This window comes from Symphodus melops (genome assembly GCF_947650265.1).
Source record: "Symphodus melops genome assembly, chromosome: 23".
NCBI lineage: Eukaryota > Metazoa > Chordata > Actinopteri > Labriformes > Labridae > Symphodus > Symphodus melops.
Window position 1 is genome coordinate 5,981,801 of NC_136713.1, and position 16,914 is coordinate 5,998,714.

Sequence of the window (16,914 nt, forward strand, 5' to 3'; positions counted from 1 at the left end):
CTGATTAAAGAGTCAATGTGAAAATAAACTTACTAACTCATTCTGTGCTTTTCTGCATCTAGACGTGAGAAGGATCCCTAAACTCCTCGCAGACATCACGCCATCATTAACACTCGTCTGATCAATGAAGCTTTCAATAAACACTCTACATATTGCTCATAATGAAGCCTAGACTTGACGTAGACTTATAGCAAAATGATCAGATGGAGCCCACATTCTTTATTGTAGTTTATAAATTATATCAAAGAACAGGTTGTCTTAAATGAAAGCACAGACAAGGAGACTATAAATGAACATCACAGCAGAACATTTATTTTTTTGTTGTAGCCGAAATTAAGTTTTACAAAGACATCAACAGTAGAACAATGATAAATAAATAACAGTGAGAAGTTGACTGCAACATCATTTTATATTCTTTATTTTGTGCAACAGTCCCTCTAAATATAAAACACAATCAAATAAACACGTCAACAGAAGGAAGAAAAGAGGAGGCTTTTATTTGATCCTTCAAAACAATGAACAGGTGAAGTTGATGAAGATGATGATATTAAATGTCCATCTTAGTTGGAGCAGTGTTTTGGTTTGTACAAACACTTGCACACGGAACTTACCTTTGTATAGGTCACTCCTTCCGTGGCTAGCGGACGCAATAGGCGTTACACGTGATCATCAAGTGGGCATCTGTGCAGACTCGCTGGCGGAGGGTTTTATGGCCCACTACCACTCCCCGCTAAGTGGTTTGAGGCGGACCCTCCGCGTGGACGGGCAAACGGAGGGTGTAGTGGACGGTTTGAAAAAGACCCAGAGGGACAGCTCACACTCAGTATGTTAGAGCCAATCACACCTGCATTAAGAAAAGTTATTCACACTATAACTGCTGTGACATCACATCTCTGAAGCCGAGGAGGAAGGGCCTGACACGCTGCTCCTGCTGATTGGCCAAGAGGAGGATCAGACTTATTATTCAGGGTTATTTTAAACATGTGTGTTTTAAACGGCAGATTTCAGTGTTACCTGGCGTTGGGAGACCCCAGGGCGGGGTACATGCCTGGTACCGGGATCTTTCCCATGACCCCTAGTCGACAGGAAGTATGTTGGCAAAGGATCCTGATGAAGTGAGACACGCACATTACAAAAACGACCACCTGGTATGCTGATGACAAAATGAATGAAACCGTCTCATCCCTGAGCGATGCTTTTCATCACAGCGTCCTGCAGCATTTTCATCAGCAGATTTGTTTTGCCCGGCGTTGTCATAGTAACCAGTCCGCTGGCAGTCGACACTTTGCCTGAGCTTCCGCAGTAACACGTTGAACACCTCCAGTACTGTGGGTCCTTCACAAGCACATAAACACAAACGCGTGTAAGCCAATGACTCAACAACCTTACACTTTCATTTCGGTTGCCGTGGTAACAAAACTACCATGGACGCTGACTGACCTGCAGATCCGGTATCCTCTATCACAGAAGCTTCAGAAAGACTCTGGAGGTCCCGGCTCGGACTGAAGCAGAACTCCTGCTGCTGGACGAGTCTGAGAACAGAGTTCAACGACTGGACGTCATTTCAAACAGCTCGTATGACGGGACATAACAGCAGCAGACAGAATATGGTGGGATAGCATACAAAGTGCATTCTAACACCAGGGTTCACCTTCAGTTGACCTTTAACCTAACATTTACCTCAGACGTTTATCAACTCACCTGGATGGAGGACATGATGAAAACACTGGACAGCAAAACTTTGTCCTTCCCAAACACTTTGACTGTCCAGGTGCCTGAAATCACACAACAACAATTACACAACAACACTACTAATGATAAAGCTGAAGCTGTGTGTGTGTCTTACATCAGCACGGGTCGGATTGCGTTGTTAATGTGTCCGTAAGCAGCTCATCCCAACAGCTCCCTGAAACACTCTGATGGAGACTCACTGCACACACAAACACAAACAGTGAAAGTCCAAAGCTGCAAACTTGATTTAACGGCAACTTCATTCAGGTGTGTCAGAGTGTGTGTGCTGCTGCAGGTGGACCAGCACAAGTCAAGTCCACAACTACACACACACACTCGTTCATACTGATAAAATGTTCTTATCTTAAAGCTTCAGCAGAGACTCCATCACTTCAACCATCCTTCTTCTCAACGTGTCGTCCAATCAGGTGGCAGATCTGCAAACATCCTGAATGCCAGCTCGAGCCAATCAGAAGAGAGACAGGTCAGCGGAGACAGGAGGATACATGAATGATTACTTCATCACAGGTGCAGATGTGTTCACCTGCAGAGCGAGCGCCAGGCGGATCAAATCAAGAACCTCTCCTTATTGGACAGCTCCAGACGACAGCCAATGGTGATGAAGGCCTGGTAGTGGCTCCGCCCACTGCTCTCCTCCTTACAGGTGAGGTGGACGTGCCTGCAGAGACGCTGAGCGTGCTGAAACACAAACGTAACGCTGCAGATATTTCTCTCACCCGACACTGGATGATCGGAGAGGGCGAGGAGACGGATCTCTGGATCTTCCATCAGAGTGAAGGACAGCTGCGGCTCCACGAGGGACAAAGGCATAATATTATAATGCTCCGACACCTGCTGCAGGGACGCAGAAGGGGCGGGGCCAAAGGGACAGGTTACACTGTGATGTTTTAAGCACTTTTCCACATTTGTACACAAACCCTTTCATCTATTAACGTGCATCTTTTTTCATGTGGCAATATTTCAGACAATTCTTTTGTGCATATTAATGAGGCACGCTCACATTCATACAGAAACATGTACATTTAAATGTTTACCAGAATAAATCAGACAAACTGGTGGACTCACCTCAACAATCCTCCACAGTCCATCCACCTGTAGATACCCGTGCACACACCTCACACCTGTATTGCAGCAGACCCAGCTGGAGCAATGGATGACAATAACCTTTTTTTTTTTCATTAAGCAATGCAATCATCACAAACACACTGTAAGAGCTGTGTCAAGAAAAACACCCATTTAACATAAACCACGTGCCAAATATACATACAGAACACATAGCACACCTATTTACAAGTAAACCACATGAAAGCAAACATTTATAAATAAAGATTTCGTGAGGTTCATTTCAAAGTTACCATTCTGTCACATGGCTGATAAAAGCAGAGAAATTTAAAGTTCACAATACGAAACCCAAACTTGCAACCCAAATCCTTAAATCAAAAGTGTGCATCGCCACACACACCTGGTGGTGAGAAAACGGCTGATTGCCCAACCCGCGACTAAGATCCACAGGAGAACGCGCACATATCACAAACTACAACAACTGATCATTCACTCACCCCCCACCGTACCCTGGAGAAGACATTTGGTGAAACATTCAGTCAACTTTCACAGGTCTTCAATGTTTCTAAAGTGATTAACGCTACTTGCAGCTTCACTCTGCTCTACTGTTTTTACTTCCGGTCAATCAATTCATGTCGAAATCAAACTTTGAAAAACAGTGCCTAAATGGTCTCCGACTTCTCTGTCACCTCCTAAACTTTCCTTAACAACTCTGTCAACCACCTTATTACCCTCAACCCCGACGTGTGCCAGCAAACATAAAACCCACACTACATCCCCTCCTCTCCAATTTAAAAAATGTCATTCATAGTTCCCCAACTATGTCTGGTCTAGCCCCACTTCCTTCTCCTACACCTACAGCCATCACAGCAGACAGTGAATCAGAACAAAAAATAACTTTCTTCGACCCACCAAAGTGCCCACACCAATTCAGCTGAAAAAAATGATATCCCATCAAACAGCTACAGATTTAAAACTGGGGGACATAAAATCCAACACCTGCCCTCCAGCTCCCCGGATCCCTTGAGCCACCAGCATAGATGTTGTCACAATCATCACTAAGACGTTCCTCCACATATGCTGCTATATTTTGTATTTACCTCTGGTGTGCGCCTCTGACCGGCCGACAGAGGGCGCCACTCCCCACCCATTCACTTCAAGCTCCTCCAAGAACTCTCTTTCAGAAAGCAAAAAAAAACTGCCTCCATTGAGCTGGCCCCCACCTTTCCTCCCCTTGCCAAATTCCCAACACTCTGTTTGCAAAAAGCTTAAAAGAAGAGCAGTTCCCAAACCTTTTAATTTCACACACCCATTTAAAACCAATTTTGCACGGCACAGCCTTGGTGGAGCCTCCCCTGCCTCTTCCAATAGGGCAGGAACTGGCGTTGTCCAGAATGCCCCGTACACAACCTCATGTGGGGATCACATGAAGGATCCTGAACCACATCTTATTTAACCAGTGCAATACATGCTTAATCAAAAACTGCTCTTAAATCATCAACAACAGATTCTGCACCCAATGAGCCAGACATCCTTTTCACATTTACTAACCGTTCTACACATGTTCCTTATAATTCAACTTTTCATCCATCCAAACCCTGACTTTTTCAATAAGTTAGGGCAACACCTTCCAATCCCCTCTCCCCTGAGCTGAAACCTGCCTGACCAGCCTTCAATTTAAAGTTCACTTTAAGTTCACTCTGGCTGGAGATATAACATCAAGATGCAAATCGCCAAAAAGGGAGGGCATCAGTATCTGTTTAGAAAGTTATATCAAAAGGATGATCGCAGCCTGCTGTTTATATGACTGTCACAAACTACCTTGGAAAGATATAACATATTTATATTGAACCCCTTCATTCAACTATTATATCTCATACCTTGAAAGGGGCAAACAGTGTTGTTTTGTAACTGTCCATCATTTAATTTATTTTATATACTTTATTAATCCCCGAGAGTGAAATTCTGGTTCGAGCTCTTTTATTGTAGATAACATGCTTCTCACACACTGGCCTGAATCACATACACGAGCAGGACCTGTGGAAATGCATTAATGGAGAGATGTCAGAGTGCGGTGGCTACCCCTCTCATCCATCTCTGTCCATGCACCATCTTTAAGAGTCATTTAATTGTGGATGCATCTTTCAAGATGTACCCAATCTCAGGGTCAGATCACTAAAGGATTGCTAATTACACATACTACAACGAAACCTTGCATAACACGTTTACACCTGCAAGACCTGCAAGATTCCTTTTCTTACTGACCTTCGACCTTTCCATTCCATTGGTAAGAAGCAACTTTTAATGGCACTTCCCGACGGGATATTTTGGCATCAGTAATCTCCAGACATTGTTGAATATGTACAGAATTAAACAACAGGAAAAAAAATTGAAGTATTTTGTCTGTTTGACCTTACACGCTTGGACAATCAAATGTACGCATGATCCATGACACAGGAAACGCTGTCTGTACAGCGGGCTCAATCTAAACTGATTCTGCTCAAAGTGGTTTCGGCCAGCTCTTCTCTACTATGGTACACCAAATATGGAGAGTGTGTATTGTGATGGTTTTGGGTCCGTTGCTCTGTTAAGGCCGTAGAGAGTGGAGGAAAACGGCAGGCAAAAACTCACGTCCACACTATACGGGGATTTCAATGCTCGTCGTTTATTTAAATAAACACTCCAACCTTATCAAGCCCGGTTGTACGGCTACTATCGTTTCATACATGAACAAAATAGTGCCATATTTGACCATCATTGTTGTTCTATAAAATAAAGAAAACAGGAGCGAAAAATAATACGTCCGACCAGCGTAGTGTGCGCATCATTCCACGAGGAGCAGGTAGCACAGGCACTGCTTGATGACGTCGCCACTAAGCGACACAGTATACACATTGTTAAAGGTACATTCCATAATCACAACCGTTACATATTCCCCCCGGTGAGACAAAGGCTGTCCCCAGCCGTACACAGAGATACAGTCTATACTCAACATACCCTCACACATGAGTAAGCAGTTAAGCTGTCAGGACCAAGTAGGATAATATACAGTGGATTAATCAGGTAACCGGCATACATGTCAGTACCAGGTAAATGGAAGTCCTTAAACATCAAAAATAAACAAAACACAAGTTTAGGCTCCTAAAACAAACACAGCATGAAATCCCTTTTCATGCATGAAAAACAACATCTTAACCATATCAAGTACAAATATAAAACCAAAACTTATTCTTCTTCTTGTTGTGTACAGAATAAACAAAACACTACCGCTCTGGTAGGATGCATAATAAACGTACACCACTGACAAATAAAACAATTGTGCTTTTTTTTTTTTTTTTTAAAACACATATGAACAACAACCAGAAAGTGTTCATTCTAAATCCAATCTGGTAGCATGATACGGGTTCGTCCACCTAATGTCTGACCATCCAGAGGTCACTCTGGGATTTAGTCTAGGTCTTAGGTTGTAGTGTCTAGCACGGTCAGTGACGGAGTCAGACAGAGGCGGGTCAACATCTTGTGGGCCAGAGTCTAGAGTCATATCGTCAGTCTCTCGAACAGAGTTCTGAGCAGGGTCAAAGGGGTCACAGTCAGCGTCAGCGACGTTGTCAGCAGGCCCAGGTTCGTTTTCTGGTAAGTCAGGACATCGTTCATCAGGGTTCACATGACTCTTACGTTTGTTGGCTGAAGCTGAGGTCCACGTGTGGAACGGCTGTATGTTCACTACATGAAAAACTCCAGCTTCCTCTCCAGTGTCAGCTTTCGTGAGACTATAGTTCACATCAGAGAGTCTCTGGGAGATGCGGTATGGGCCAGCAAATAGTGGGGCCAGCTTGGCTGTGAAGTTAGTCAGCGCGTCAGACCTTGGATGGGTCTTTACTCTGACAAGATCCCCAATCTTGTAGGAGACTTGACGACGTCTCAGGTCATAGTAACGTTTCTGGCGATCGTGACTCTCAGAAAGCACCGCTCGGGCGTGATCATGTGCTTCTTGAAGAGATGCTTTCAGGCATTCCGGATAGGGGATTCCGGGGTCATCCATCCCATCGGGTGTGGGCTGAGTGACGAGGTCAAGTGGAGTCTCTAGCTCTCGGCCATACAACATCATAGAGGGACTAAGGCCTGTGCTCTCGTGGGGTGCTGTGCGTAATGCAAAACAGATCTGAGGGATGAATTTGTCCCATGACGTGTGCTTGTCTCCCACATATGCACGAATGGCTGTTTTTAGAGTACGATTGACGCGCTCTGTAGCATTTGTCTGTGGATGATACGCCGTAGTGAGCCTGTGCTCAGTCCCAAGTGTAGATACAACGTGCTCAAAGAGGTCGCTTACGAATGGTGTCCCTCTGTCTGATATGAGGTATGTTGGAGCACCGTGTCGGGCAAAGATGTCGGTGATAAACTTGTTAGCTGCGACCTGAGCATTTGCTTCTTTCACTGCGCTCACCTCAATCCATTTTGAAAAGTAATCCACGAAGACGAGGATGTAAGCATTTCCATTTTGTGTGCGAGGCAGTGGGCCGACATAGTCCACACCCGTGTATTCCCAAGGCCTTTGTGGGCGAATCGGGACCATAAGACCAGCTGGTTTTCTTTGATTTGGCTTGGTGATCTGACATACAGCGCACGAGACCACATAGTTCTTGACATCAGAGGCCATTGTCGGCCAAAAGAATCTGAGCCGAAGGCGTGCCAAAGTCTTTGTAATGCCCAGATGACCAGCTGTGGGATGGTCATGATAATGCTTCAGTAGACAACCCCGTATGGCAGTAGGGACGTACAGTTTCATTTGTTTTAGTGGGTGTAGACCACATTTGTTTTTTGGGTCAAGGAAGTAGAGGAGACCATCTTGCACCGCATACTGAAGAGGGGCGTGGCTTTCATCCACATTTTGTCGGTCATCGTCCAACTGACGGAGTAACTCGCCAGTTACTGGATCCTCCAGCTGAAGCTGTCGCACGTTTAGGCGGTCTGTCAGCATCACTGGGGGCAGTGTACGGAGATCCAAGCTCCCTATCGTAGCATATGCAGGCAAGAGATCCATGGGAGAGTCAGTTGCGGGTAGAGGGTTTCTGGACAAGGCGTCAGGTACTTTGTTACGTTCACCAGGTTTATGGACTATATCGAAGTCGAAGTCCTGGAGTCGGAGAGACCATCGAGCCAGTCTGCCAGAAGGATTGGGACGAGACATCAGCCACCTGAGGCTGCTATGGTCTGTGAAAACAGTCACATGGAGGCCTTCGACATACGGCCTGAAGTGCTCCAAAGCCCATATGACGGCCAAACACTCCTTCTCCGGTGTCGAGTATGGTTTTTCAGCCTTATGCAGAGCGCGGCTAGCATATGCCACTGCAACATCTCTGCCTTCGGTGTCTCTTTGCATTAGCGCTGCTCCAAGGCCAGCATCACATGCGTCTGTATGGATGAAGAAAGGACGTGAAAAGTCTGGGAATTTCAATACAGGTGCCGATGTTATGCTAACCTTCAGGAAATCCACAGCTTTTTGGCAGTTGCTGACCCAGTTGAACGGGGCATCTTTCTTTGTGAGGGCAAAGAGCGGCTCAGCATGCTTGGCATAGTCTTGCACAAAGCGACGGTAATAACCTGTTAGGCCAAGAAACTGTCGCACGTCCTTTACAGTAGATGGCACCTTGAATTCCATCACGGCTTTCACTTTGTCGGGGTCAGGGTGAACGCCAGATGGGGTGACACGGTAGCCGAGGAAGGTTAGCTCACTGAGGCAGAACTGGCATTTGATTAGTTTTAAGGAAAGACCAGCTGATTTCAGTCTGGCGAGGACTTCCTCCAGGTCCGCCAGATGTTGTTCAAAGGTGGGCGAGGCAACGACAATGTCGTCGAGGTACACAGCACATGACTTGTATATGAGGCCAGCAAGGACTGAGTTCATGAGCCTCTGAAAGGTGGCAGGCGCGTTACAAAGACCAAAGGGGAGGACTCTGAACTGAAACAGGCCACAGTGTGTGATAAAAGCAGTTTTTGGTCTGGATTTCTCGGCGACAGCCACTTGCCAATAACCTCGAGTAAGGTCCAGGGTGGTGAGAAATTTTCCTCTGGACAGGAAGTCAAGAGACTCATCAACTCGTGGTAAAGGATACGAGTCTTTTACGGTCAGTTGGTTGAGACCCCGAAAGTCTACACAGAACCGTGGGTCGCGCGGGGGCCTGTTCACTATGACCACAGGAGCAGCCCAGGGCCCTGATGCCGGCTCGATGATGCCTTCCTGTAGCATCATTTGAACTTGTTCCTCAATTATCCGTTTCTTAGCAGGAGAGGTGCGATAAGGGGGAAGGTTGACAGGCTTTGCGTCTCCGGTGACAATGACATGTTCAGTGAGGGAGGTGCGGCCGAGGCGACCATCGAACAGATCACTGTAGTCTTCAAGCAGCTTTAACAGCTCTGTTTTCTCATTCTCTACTAAGTTTGCTTGGTCTACCTTATCACGAAGGGCAGGTTGTGGAGAATCGAGACACATCATGATTTCATTTGACAGACATGTTGCATCTAGTCCATCTTCAACAAAGTCATCAAGGCAGAGTGAGTCGTCACCCCTGAGCACAGTTCTAGTAGGCACATGTATGGTGATTGATGCACGTTTCATAAAGTCCATTCCCATAACTAGGGGAGAGGAGAGTCCAGGGATTATAACAAACCGCTGATAGAAACGTTTGCCCATAAACCCGATTGTTAGCCAGGTGACCCCTGATGGGTTGCAGGGTGCGCTGTTTGCGAGCCGGATTGGCGGGCCTGACCATGTGTTAGTGTAGGATCCGTTCTGAATATTTTCGTGGACTAAGTCTGCTCTCACAGCTGAGAGTGAGGCACCTGTGTCGAAAGTGGCTTCTATCGCTGCCCCTTTAAAACACACCTTCGCCTTAAGTGGGGTGTTCCATAATGACTCTGAAGTTTCATCTTCCACGTGACCGAGCACAGGTTGATCATTTGGGGCGGGCGATGGAGGGGGAGGCGGGGTTAGCGACTGGGGGGAGGGTTGCCTCTGCGAAATGTCCTCCCCCCCTGGAAGTTTTCCTGCTTCCTAGTGAATGGCCTTGCCTCTGCCACAGCATATCTGTTTTCAGCTCTCACAGCATCAGAGTGGGAACTAGGGTCTAGAGGTGGGTCTTGTGATAGCTCAACGGTGGGTCTAGGTGACTGTGGGGGTCTCTGGGGGCCTGTGGAACAGTTAGGGCAGGTGCGGGAAGTAAAACCCGGCATGGAGCATTTGAAGCAATAAGTTTCTCTATCGGGCATATTTTTCACTTTAGCACGGGATGGCTGAGGAGGGTTAGGGCCAAGGACAGAGTGAAGTTCATGCGCTCGCAGCATTAGCTCAATGCCTGATTTGACAGATGCGCCATAAAGCGCGACTCTGTACTTTTCAAGAGTGTGCTTACAGATCAGTTCAATTTGTTCGAGCTCTGATGGTGGACTCCTAAGTTTCTTAAATTCGCTGAGCATATGGGCAATGAACGTGGGGAGGGGTTCCTCAGGCCTTTGGACGCGGTCTAGGATACCTCTCAAGATACGCTCCTGATTGTCAGCGGGTAGGAAGACCATCCTGAACAGTTCACAGAAGTCGTTCCAAGTACAAACATGAGTTTTGAGCACGCTGAACCACTTCTTCGGCTCTTTAGCTAGGAAGCGTGGTAGTTCCCTGAGGATCTGAATATCTGTTAAGTCGAGGGAAGACCTGTATGTATTGACAGATTGTAACCAGTCTTCCGGATGAATTACACCATCACCAGTGAACACAGGAGGCTCAATTTTTGCCTGATGCAGCGCGGCTGCAAGAACTCTTGTAGTATTGTTGATTTCAAGAGAATTCGACTGAAGGCGTGAAGCAGGTGTAACAGCTGGAGTGCGATCCGGAGCCATCATGTCAGAATACTGAGGTCTCATGTAGGAAGAATCAGGTGCATGTGGGGTCGAAGCGGACATTGGGACAAGATTAGCGGGCTGAGCAGGGGGGGCTTTGAGGCCTGTCTTGTTGCTTTGGTCCCATTGCCGTAAGATACTTTTCTGTAGCTCAAGAGAATCATGCAGACACATCTGAAGCATCTCCACCTCGGCTTGCAGACTCTTCACCTCCAGCTCAAGGTCAGCAGTGGGCAGACTCCGAGTGGCTCGAGGTGGGAGGGGCATAAAGTCAACGTGAACGTCGCAGTCAGTTAAGTCAGGATGGGTCGCCATTGTATGTGTTTTTTTTTTTTTTTTTTGGTTTTTTTTTTAGAGACAAATATTAGTTAACTTCCAAAAGTGATTCATATAATTATAAATGTAGCTTGGGACTACTAAACCACACAGTGTAGCAAATACTGCGAGAAGGCATAGACATTAGACAGTGTACCCCTTTAAATCACTCGTCGAGAAAATATTTTTCACTGAAAACACATCAGAAACACAAGAGAAAAAATAGAAATGGCATAAACAGCAGGAAAACACCTCTTGTAAATACTGGATGAAATCACTGTTATATAGGTTATGAATAAAATGTTATTCACAAATAAGTTATGCCAACCACAGTTCGAATAGTTATTTTCACACACTTGTAAGAGGCGATAACTACAGTTTCAGTCTATCAATGCTGTGTTTCTTCTTTCTTTTCTCCTTCATTTGTTAGTAATTATTCCAGTTAGTATACTTTACCCAACCGATCACGTCGGCTCCACAGAAACAGTCCGGGCATGAGTGACGGAAATCCACGGGGGGAAAAGAGCAGGAGAGTGGCAGGCGCTGGGGAGGAGAAAAACACGTCTTTGGGGATCCGAGGAGCCTTCACGTACAGCCAGGGACGAAGCACTCAGTAACAGCAAACCGGGAGCCGTCGCCGCGTCCACCGGGTCGCCTACCGTAGCTGCCGGAGGGAAACTCTGTACACCGAAACTCCAAAAGTCCAGGAAACGTGGAGCGTTCCGTCTGAAGCCGACTCTCTGTCCGTACGCGCTGCGACACTCCCGCGCGCGTACCCGCTTGTGACTTTGATGTCGCCGAAAAGCGCGGCCAAGCTTAACACAGTCCAAAACGGCGAAAAAAGAATGGTGAAAAAAATGTTCACTTCGAATACTTGCACTGGTCGTTGATGAAAGGTCCAAGGAAAAGTTGTTCGGGCGCCATTTGTGATGGTTTTGGGTCCGTTGCTCTGTTAAGGCCGTAGAGAGTGGAGGAAAACGGCAGGCAAAAACTCACGTCCACACTATACGGGGATTTCAATGCTCGTCGTTTATTTAAATAAACACTCCAACCTTATCAAGCCCGGTTGTACGGCTACTATCGTTTCATACATGAACAAAATAGTGCCATATTTGACCATCATTGTTGTTCTATAAAATAAAGAAAACAGGAGCGAAAAATAATACGTCCGACCAGCGTAGTGTGCGCATCATTCCACGAGGAGCAGGTAGCACAGGCACTGCTTGATGACGTCGCCACTAAGCGACACAGTATACACATTGTTAAAGGTACATTCCATAATCACAACCGTTACAGTATGTAACGCTGAACGTGGCTGGCTCGAGTGCAGCGCTGTTGCTTTTACTCCCGTTCCCTCGGACCCCGGCTGCGTCTGATATATTTTGACAGACGTGTCAAGTGACCCCTGTGTTGCTGTCGATGTTTTTCCAAGTTTACATATCAGAAACGTGAGTCCAGCAATGCTCGGCTTGACTGCAGCACGACAAGTTAGGGATGTTGCAAGGGTCTGGACTTCAATATATATATTTTTTCTATGGGAGCATGTCTGTACGTGTCTGTTTTTAGAAGGGTCAGATTTATCTCAGCTGTTATCAGTGTCATGTCATGCTGCTTTGTGTGTGTGTGTGTGTGTGTGTGTGTGTGTGTGTGTGTGTGTGTGTGTGTGTGTGTGTCATGCGGCGCAGCTTCATAAGCTCCTTTATCAGCCGTCCGGCACCCTCCTATCCAGACCCCCGCTGTCCCTGTTCATTTTTCCCATACTTTCACACACTGGGCCACACATGCTCCTGCTTGCTCTCTCCCTCCTTTAAACAAATGCTGTAACTCGCCAAGCAATCTCAACAGAAATGACAGAGACCCTACAAAAGCATCTGTGTAAACAAGTATCTGCAACATAGCCGCAGGTGTTTAAAGAAAGCCAAATAACAATTAATCTTCCGGCTCACTTATTGTTTGGCTAATAATAGCACTCCCCAGGCTTCACTGATAGGCCTATATTGTTCCCAGACAGCAAAGTGGATTAATGGGAGACACGGATTAATCATCCTATTTCCAGCCCCGGCTGAATCATGTCTGTCTGAAGTACCCGAGCCGTCTCATTGTGTCTGTCTCTTTGCTTTTTATGATAAGGACTTTATTAATCATAGAAACTTCTCTTGTGTCACATGTTTTATTGCAAAGGCTGCAGAACAATTGTTCTGTTGCGCTGAGTGTATGAGGTGCGAAATTTTCCAGGAAAATGAGCAAGAGAATTCTGTTTTTGCGAATGAATTTTGGTGAATTAAAGTGAGAAAAATGTAAAGTCATTTAAATGCAACCTTCACTGAAATGTTGAAAACTTCATTAAAAGGGTTTGACCAAGTACTTTTCGGTTAATGAGGAACTACTATACGGTGTGTTGATACTGATAAACACGTTGCCGAACCTCCTCCCACTCTTGCACACTCACTCTCAAACTGTCTTTTCACTCCACTCTGGTTTGGGAATGCCCAAAGCGCAGCAGGAAGGAAAAGACTTGCTCCTTCTCAACTTTACGCAGCATCTACAGCCAAATTTAGCACCGTCGAGTTCTTTCCCAACACGCACTTGGAAAGCCTATTTGATGGGGAAACCCGATAGTCATATTCTACACTGGAATGGGAGTTTTTGAGAGACGCGTTGCGCAGCGCTGATGTGAAATCCAAAATCCGGAGATATGTCTGCCGCTCAAGGACTCCTGAACAGCGTCTTCTCCTGCTCCTCTCCTGCCTCCAAAGCCATAAACAAGCGGAGGCTACGCCAAACCCGGAGCTTGGACCCAGCAATCATAAGACACTGCGGGACCGGGAGCGAGGGAGTGAGCGGCGCGTCGCTGTCTTCACCGGCGTTTGTGGACACAGGTGCGTCATCAGAGCGCTCGGCTGTGAAAGCGTCTTTACGCACCAAAATCCCGACACTGAAAGAGCCGATTTCACCGTCTATTTCCTCCCCTTCTATACCTTTGGATGTTTCGCCATCGTCCAACTTCAGCTTTGACTATGATTTCGGGAAGCGCCCAAAAAGGAATACCGCCGGGGATTTACCATTTCTGGTGCGGGGATCGGCTGCAGCGCAGTCCGGGAGCACTGGCACGCTCTTTTCCCCTCGGAGGTGGCTCCAGAGGAAATCGCAGCCGTCCAGCTCTCACGCCTATGTTGTGTGGAAATCAGAGGTAAAGCTTTTTAAACTTCAATGCAAAGCTTAACGTTTCGTTTGGACGCAGGGATGCAACTAACGAGGAACTCATTGTTTACTGATCTGTCGATTGTTTATTGTACATTTCCGACGCCTTGCATGGCATCTTTAAATTGTTCATTTTGTCCATAAACGAGTACACAATCTAACAATTCTGAGTGAATTTCATAAAAGACAGACAAAGGTACATTTTCATCAGAATATTCTGCAAGAAATGTTCTTCAGACTGCAATCATCGCAGTTCTATTTCAGCAGTATGCTGCACACAAACGAAGCAACAAACCACCTGTTCCTATATCCATGGCTGCTGCTTGTCAACGAGCAAGGCAGGCAAACGCACGGGGTCCCAGAATAGTCAGGGGACCCGAGAGGGCTAACAAACTTTGAACCATAGCAGCAACCCAAAATGTACAAATTTTGCATTGACAGTAGAAAACTTTCCTCAAGGGGCCCCGTCCCCGCCCCATTCATTCTCACTGCCCTGTTGAGCTCCGGTGGGAGGGCCCCCAAAATAACCTTTGCCCAGAGCTCAAAAAGAACCATTAGCCGCTACCTTTATCATTTCAGCTTTTCACCCTAATTGCTACAGTACTTTGCTCACTATTACGACCAAAATAGTGTCAGCGACTGTGGAAAACTGTCTAAGGAGAACGTATTGGTTCCGTCCAATTTGGTCGATCCAAACAATCGATAGCGTGACGGCTCCTGGAACAATTAGAAAAAAGCAATCAGCGGACTTTACTCTTAATTTATTTTAACTGCAAGTTTCATCCAGCGCACGCCAAGAGAAACATCTGCTTAAAATCTCTTCCCAGTACACTCGAGGTTTGAATCCCTGAGCCAGAGAGTCGCTTATGTTGCCATTCAGACATCACAAGTTGAGGTGTTCGGCGATGATGCAGCCTAATTGAAAAATGGACAGCTTTGAGTGTTGACCCTGCGGTGACATCTGCACCTGGAATCCATCCAGCATCAAACCATCCAGCACTGCAACTGGGGCGGTAGTCTTGCCCAAGGGCCCATGCCTTGGTAATTAACTCGGGGTAGGAGGGGAGGGAGAGGGTGTGCGGCTTCACCCTTCTAACCTGGATTCCTCCTTGTGAGTAGCCTCCCTCTTTGAAATCTAAAGAACACAACATGGGCAATGAAGTGCAACTGAAAGTCTACCTACTGTTGTCGTCTTTGAGTAAGTTGGCCTTTTGTCTTCTTGTAGGCTTCAAATGGAGTGTGAATTAGGGGAGGGCAGCGTATGAAATCCTTAACAAAACATACTTGGCTGACTTATTTTTAGAGGGGTGGCAAGGGGGGGGCTTTATAGGCTGCATAGTTGGCACGACTCCACATGCACGGAGGAACCGGCACGGTGATTTTCCTGCTTTTTGCTGCCTTCCTGTAACTTCCTCTGACTTGTTCTGAGAGCATTAACAGTGTGTGTGTGTGTGTGTGTGTGTGTGTGTGTGTGTGTGTTGTTTACAGCAGTGCGTGTGTGTGCAGATGCAAGGGTCTTAAGCACAAACGACCACGAACTCGGTTCTCACGACTGCGAGTGGTCACAAGATCAAAACGATGAAGCCCTCCAACGGCTGTCCCAGCATTTCCTATTACAACAAACAGCTCCACTCTCTCTCTCTCTCTCTCTATTTGTGTCTCACACACTGATAGGCACATCTCCACACTCTCCTCTCCTCCCTCTCTTCCTCCCTGAGATGTTGAAAAGCTCAAAAGAGTTTCCCACCACCGTCTCACGTATGTTTTCCATGCCCCCCCCCTCCCTCCTCCTTTACTGCACTGGCCCGCTGAGGACAACACGAGGCCATAGGTTTGGAGTCATTAGCACAATCTGGACCGTGAAGTTATTGCACCTCAGAGAGTTTGTAAAAATACAGCTCAAAGATTCAGTGTTAAGTAAAATAAAATAAAGTGTAAATAGACTTCTAAGGAATGCACTAAATTTAGCAGATAATAGATTAATAATAGACTTGAATTTCAATAAAGTATGTATGGTAACACATACTTTATAGATCTATCTATCTATCTATCTATCTATCTATCTATCTATCTATCTATCTATCTATCTATCTATCTATCTATCTATCTATCTATCTATCAAGTTGCTGCAATACTTTTCTGAACCTTTATTGACTACTGTGGCATAGACCCGCATCTGCTGTGATTGGTCCATGATGTTCAACATGAATGTCACAGTCTACTAACTGACAGCCAGCTGTTTTTTTTGTTTGTTTTTTTACCCAGTATGAGATGTTAGGTGGCGCTTTGCAGCAATAATGCACGCAACGTTTATACGGCCAAGTTCATTTGTTGTTATTATTTTAAGTGAGCAACGTTTGCTCGAGATCCAGCCAGACATCCTTTTTTACTGACATGGATTGGCACTATTGGGTAACCACGTGACCAGTCCGTCATGCGTGTCATCGTGTGGAGGGCAACGCGTCGACATAAGTCTCATGCTATGCCTTTTTAAGGAGGGTAGACAAGAAAAGAGAGACGGGTAGAGAGAACGAGCTGAAGAGAAAAGCAGAGACAAAGTGGACATTTATTAGTTTACACAGAACAGAAAGGTCTGACAGTTATATTGGCCGTCATGGCTTCATAGCTGTTTCCATGGTCAGGCTGTTTATATTGAAGCAACAATGACGTAGAAAAAAAAAAAAAACTACC

The 16,914-nt window shown here is 46.1% G+C and overlaps 1 protein-coding gene and 2 long non-coding RNA genes across 4 annotated transcripts in view; 1 reads left to right on the plus strand and 2 right to left on the minus strand.

The window, feature by feature from the left end:
* Positions 1-854: 854 nt before the first annotated feature.
* LOC306818905 lies at positions 855-1,531 on the minus strand. The gene is made up of 3 exons (XR_013778385.1): positions 1,441-1,531; positions 1,015-1,335; positions 855-931 (listed from the first exon to the last, which is right to left on the minus strand). It is a non-coding gene; the product is annotated as an uncharacterized lncRNA (long non-coding RNA).
* Positions 1,532-1,707: 176 nt separating this feature from the next.
* On the minus strand, positions 1,708-2,884 carry LOC306818584. The gene is made up of 5 exons (XR_013778299.1): positions 2,818-2,884; positions 2,469-2,586; positions 2,276-2,430; positions 1,847-2,190; positions 1,708-1,775 (listed from the first exon to the last, which is right to left on the minus strand). It is a non-coding gene; the product is annotated as an uncharacterized lncRNA (long non-coding RNA).
* A 10,631-nt stretch (positions 2,885-13,515) lies between these two features.
* Positions 13,516-16,914, plus strand: part of LOC306818462 (rho GTPase-activating protein 6-like) — a 65,280-nt gene continuing 61,881 nt past the window's right edge. For both annotated transcript variants that reach the window (XM_079336058.1, XM_079336059.1), the window contains exon 1: positions 13,516-14,212. In XM_079336058.1, coding sequence (XP_079192184.1) covers positions 13,718-14,212 — 495 coding nt within the window. In that variant the 5' untranslated portion in view covers positions 13,516-13,717. The remainder of the gene's footprint in view (positions 14,213-16,914) is intronic.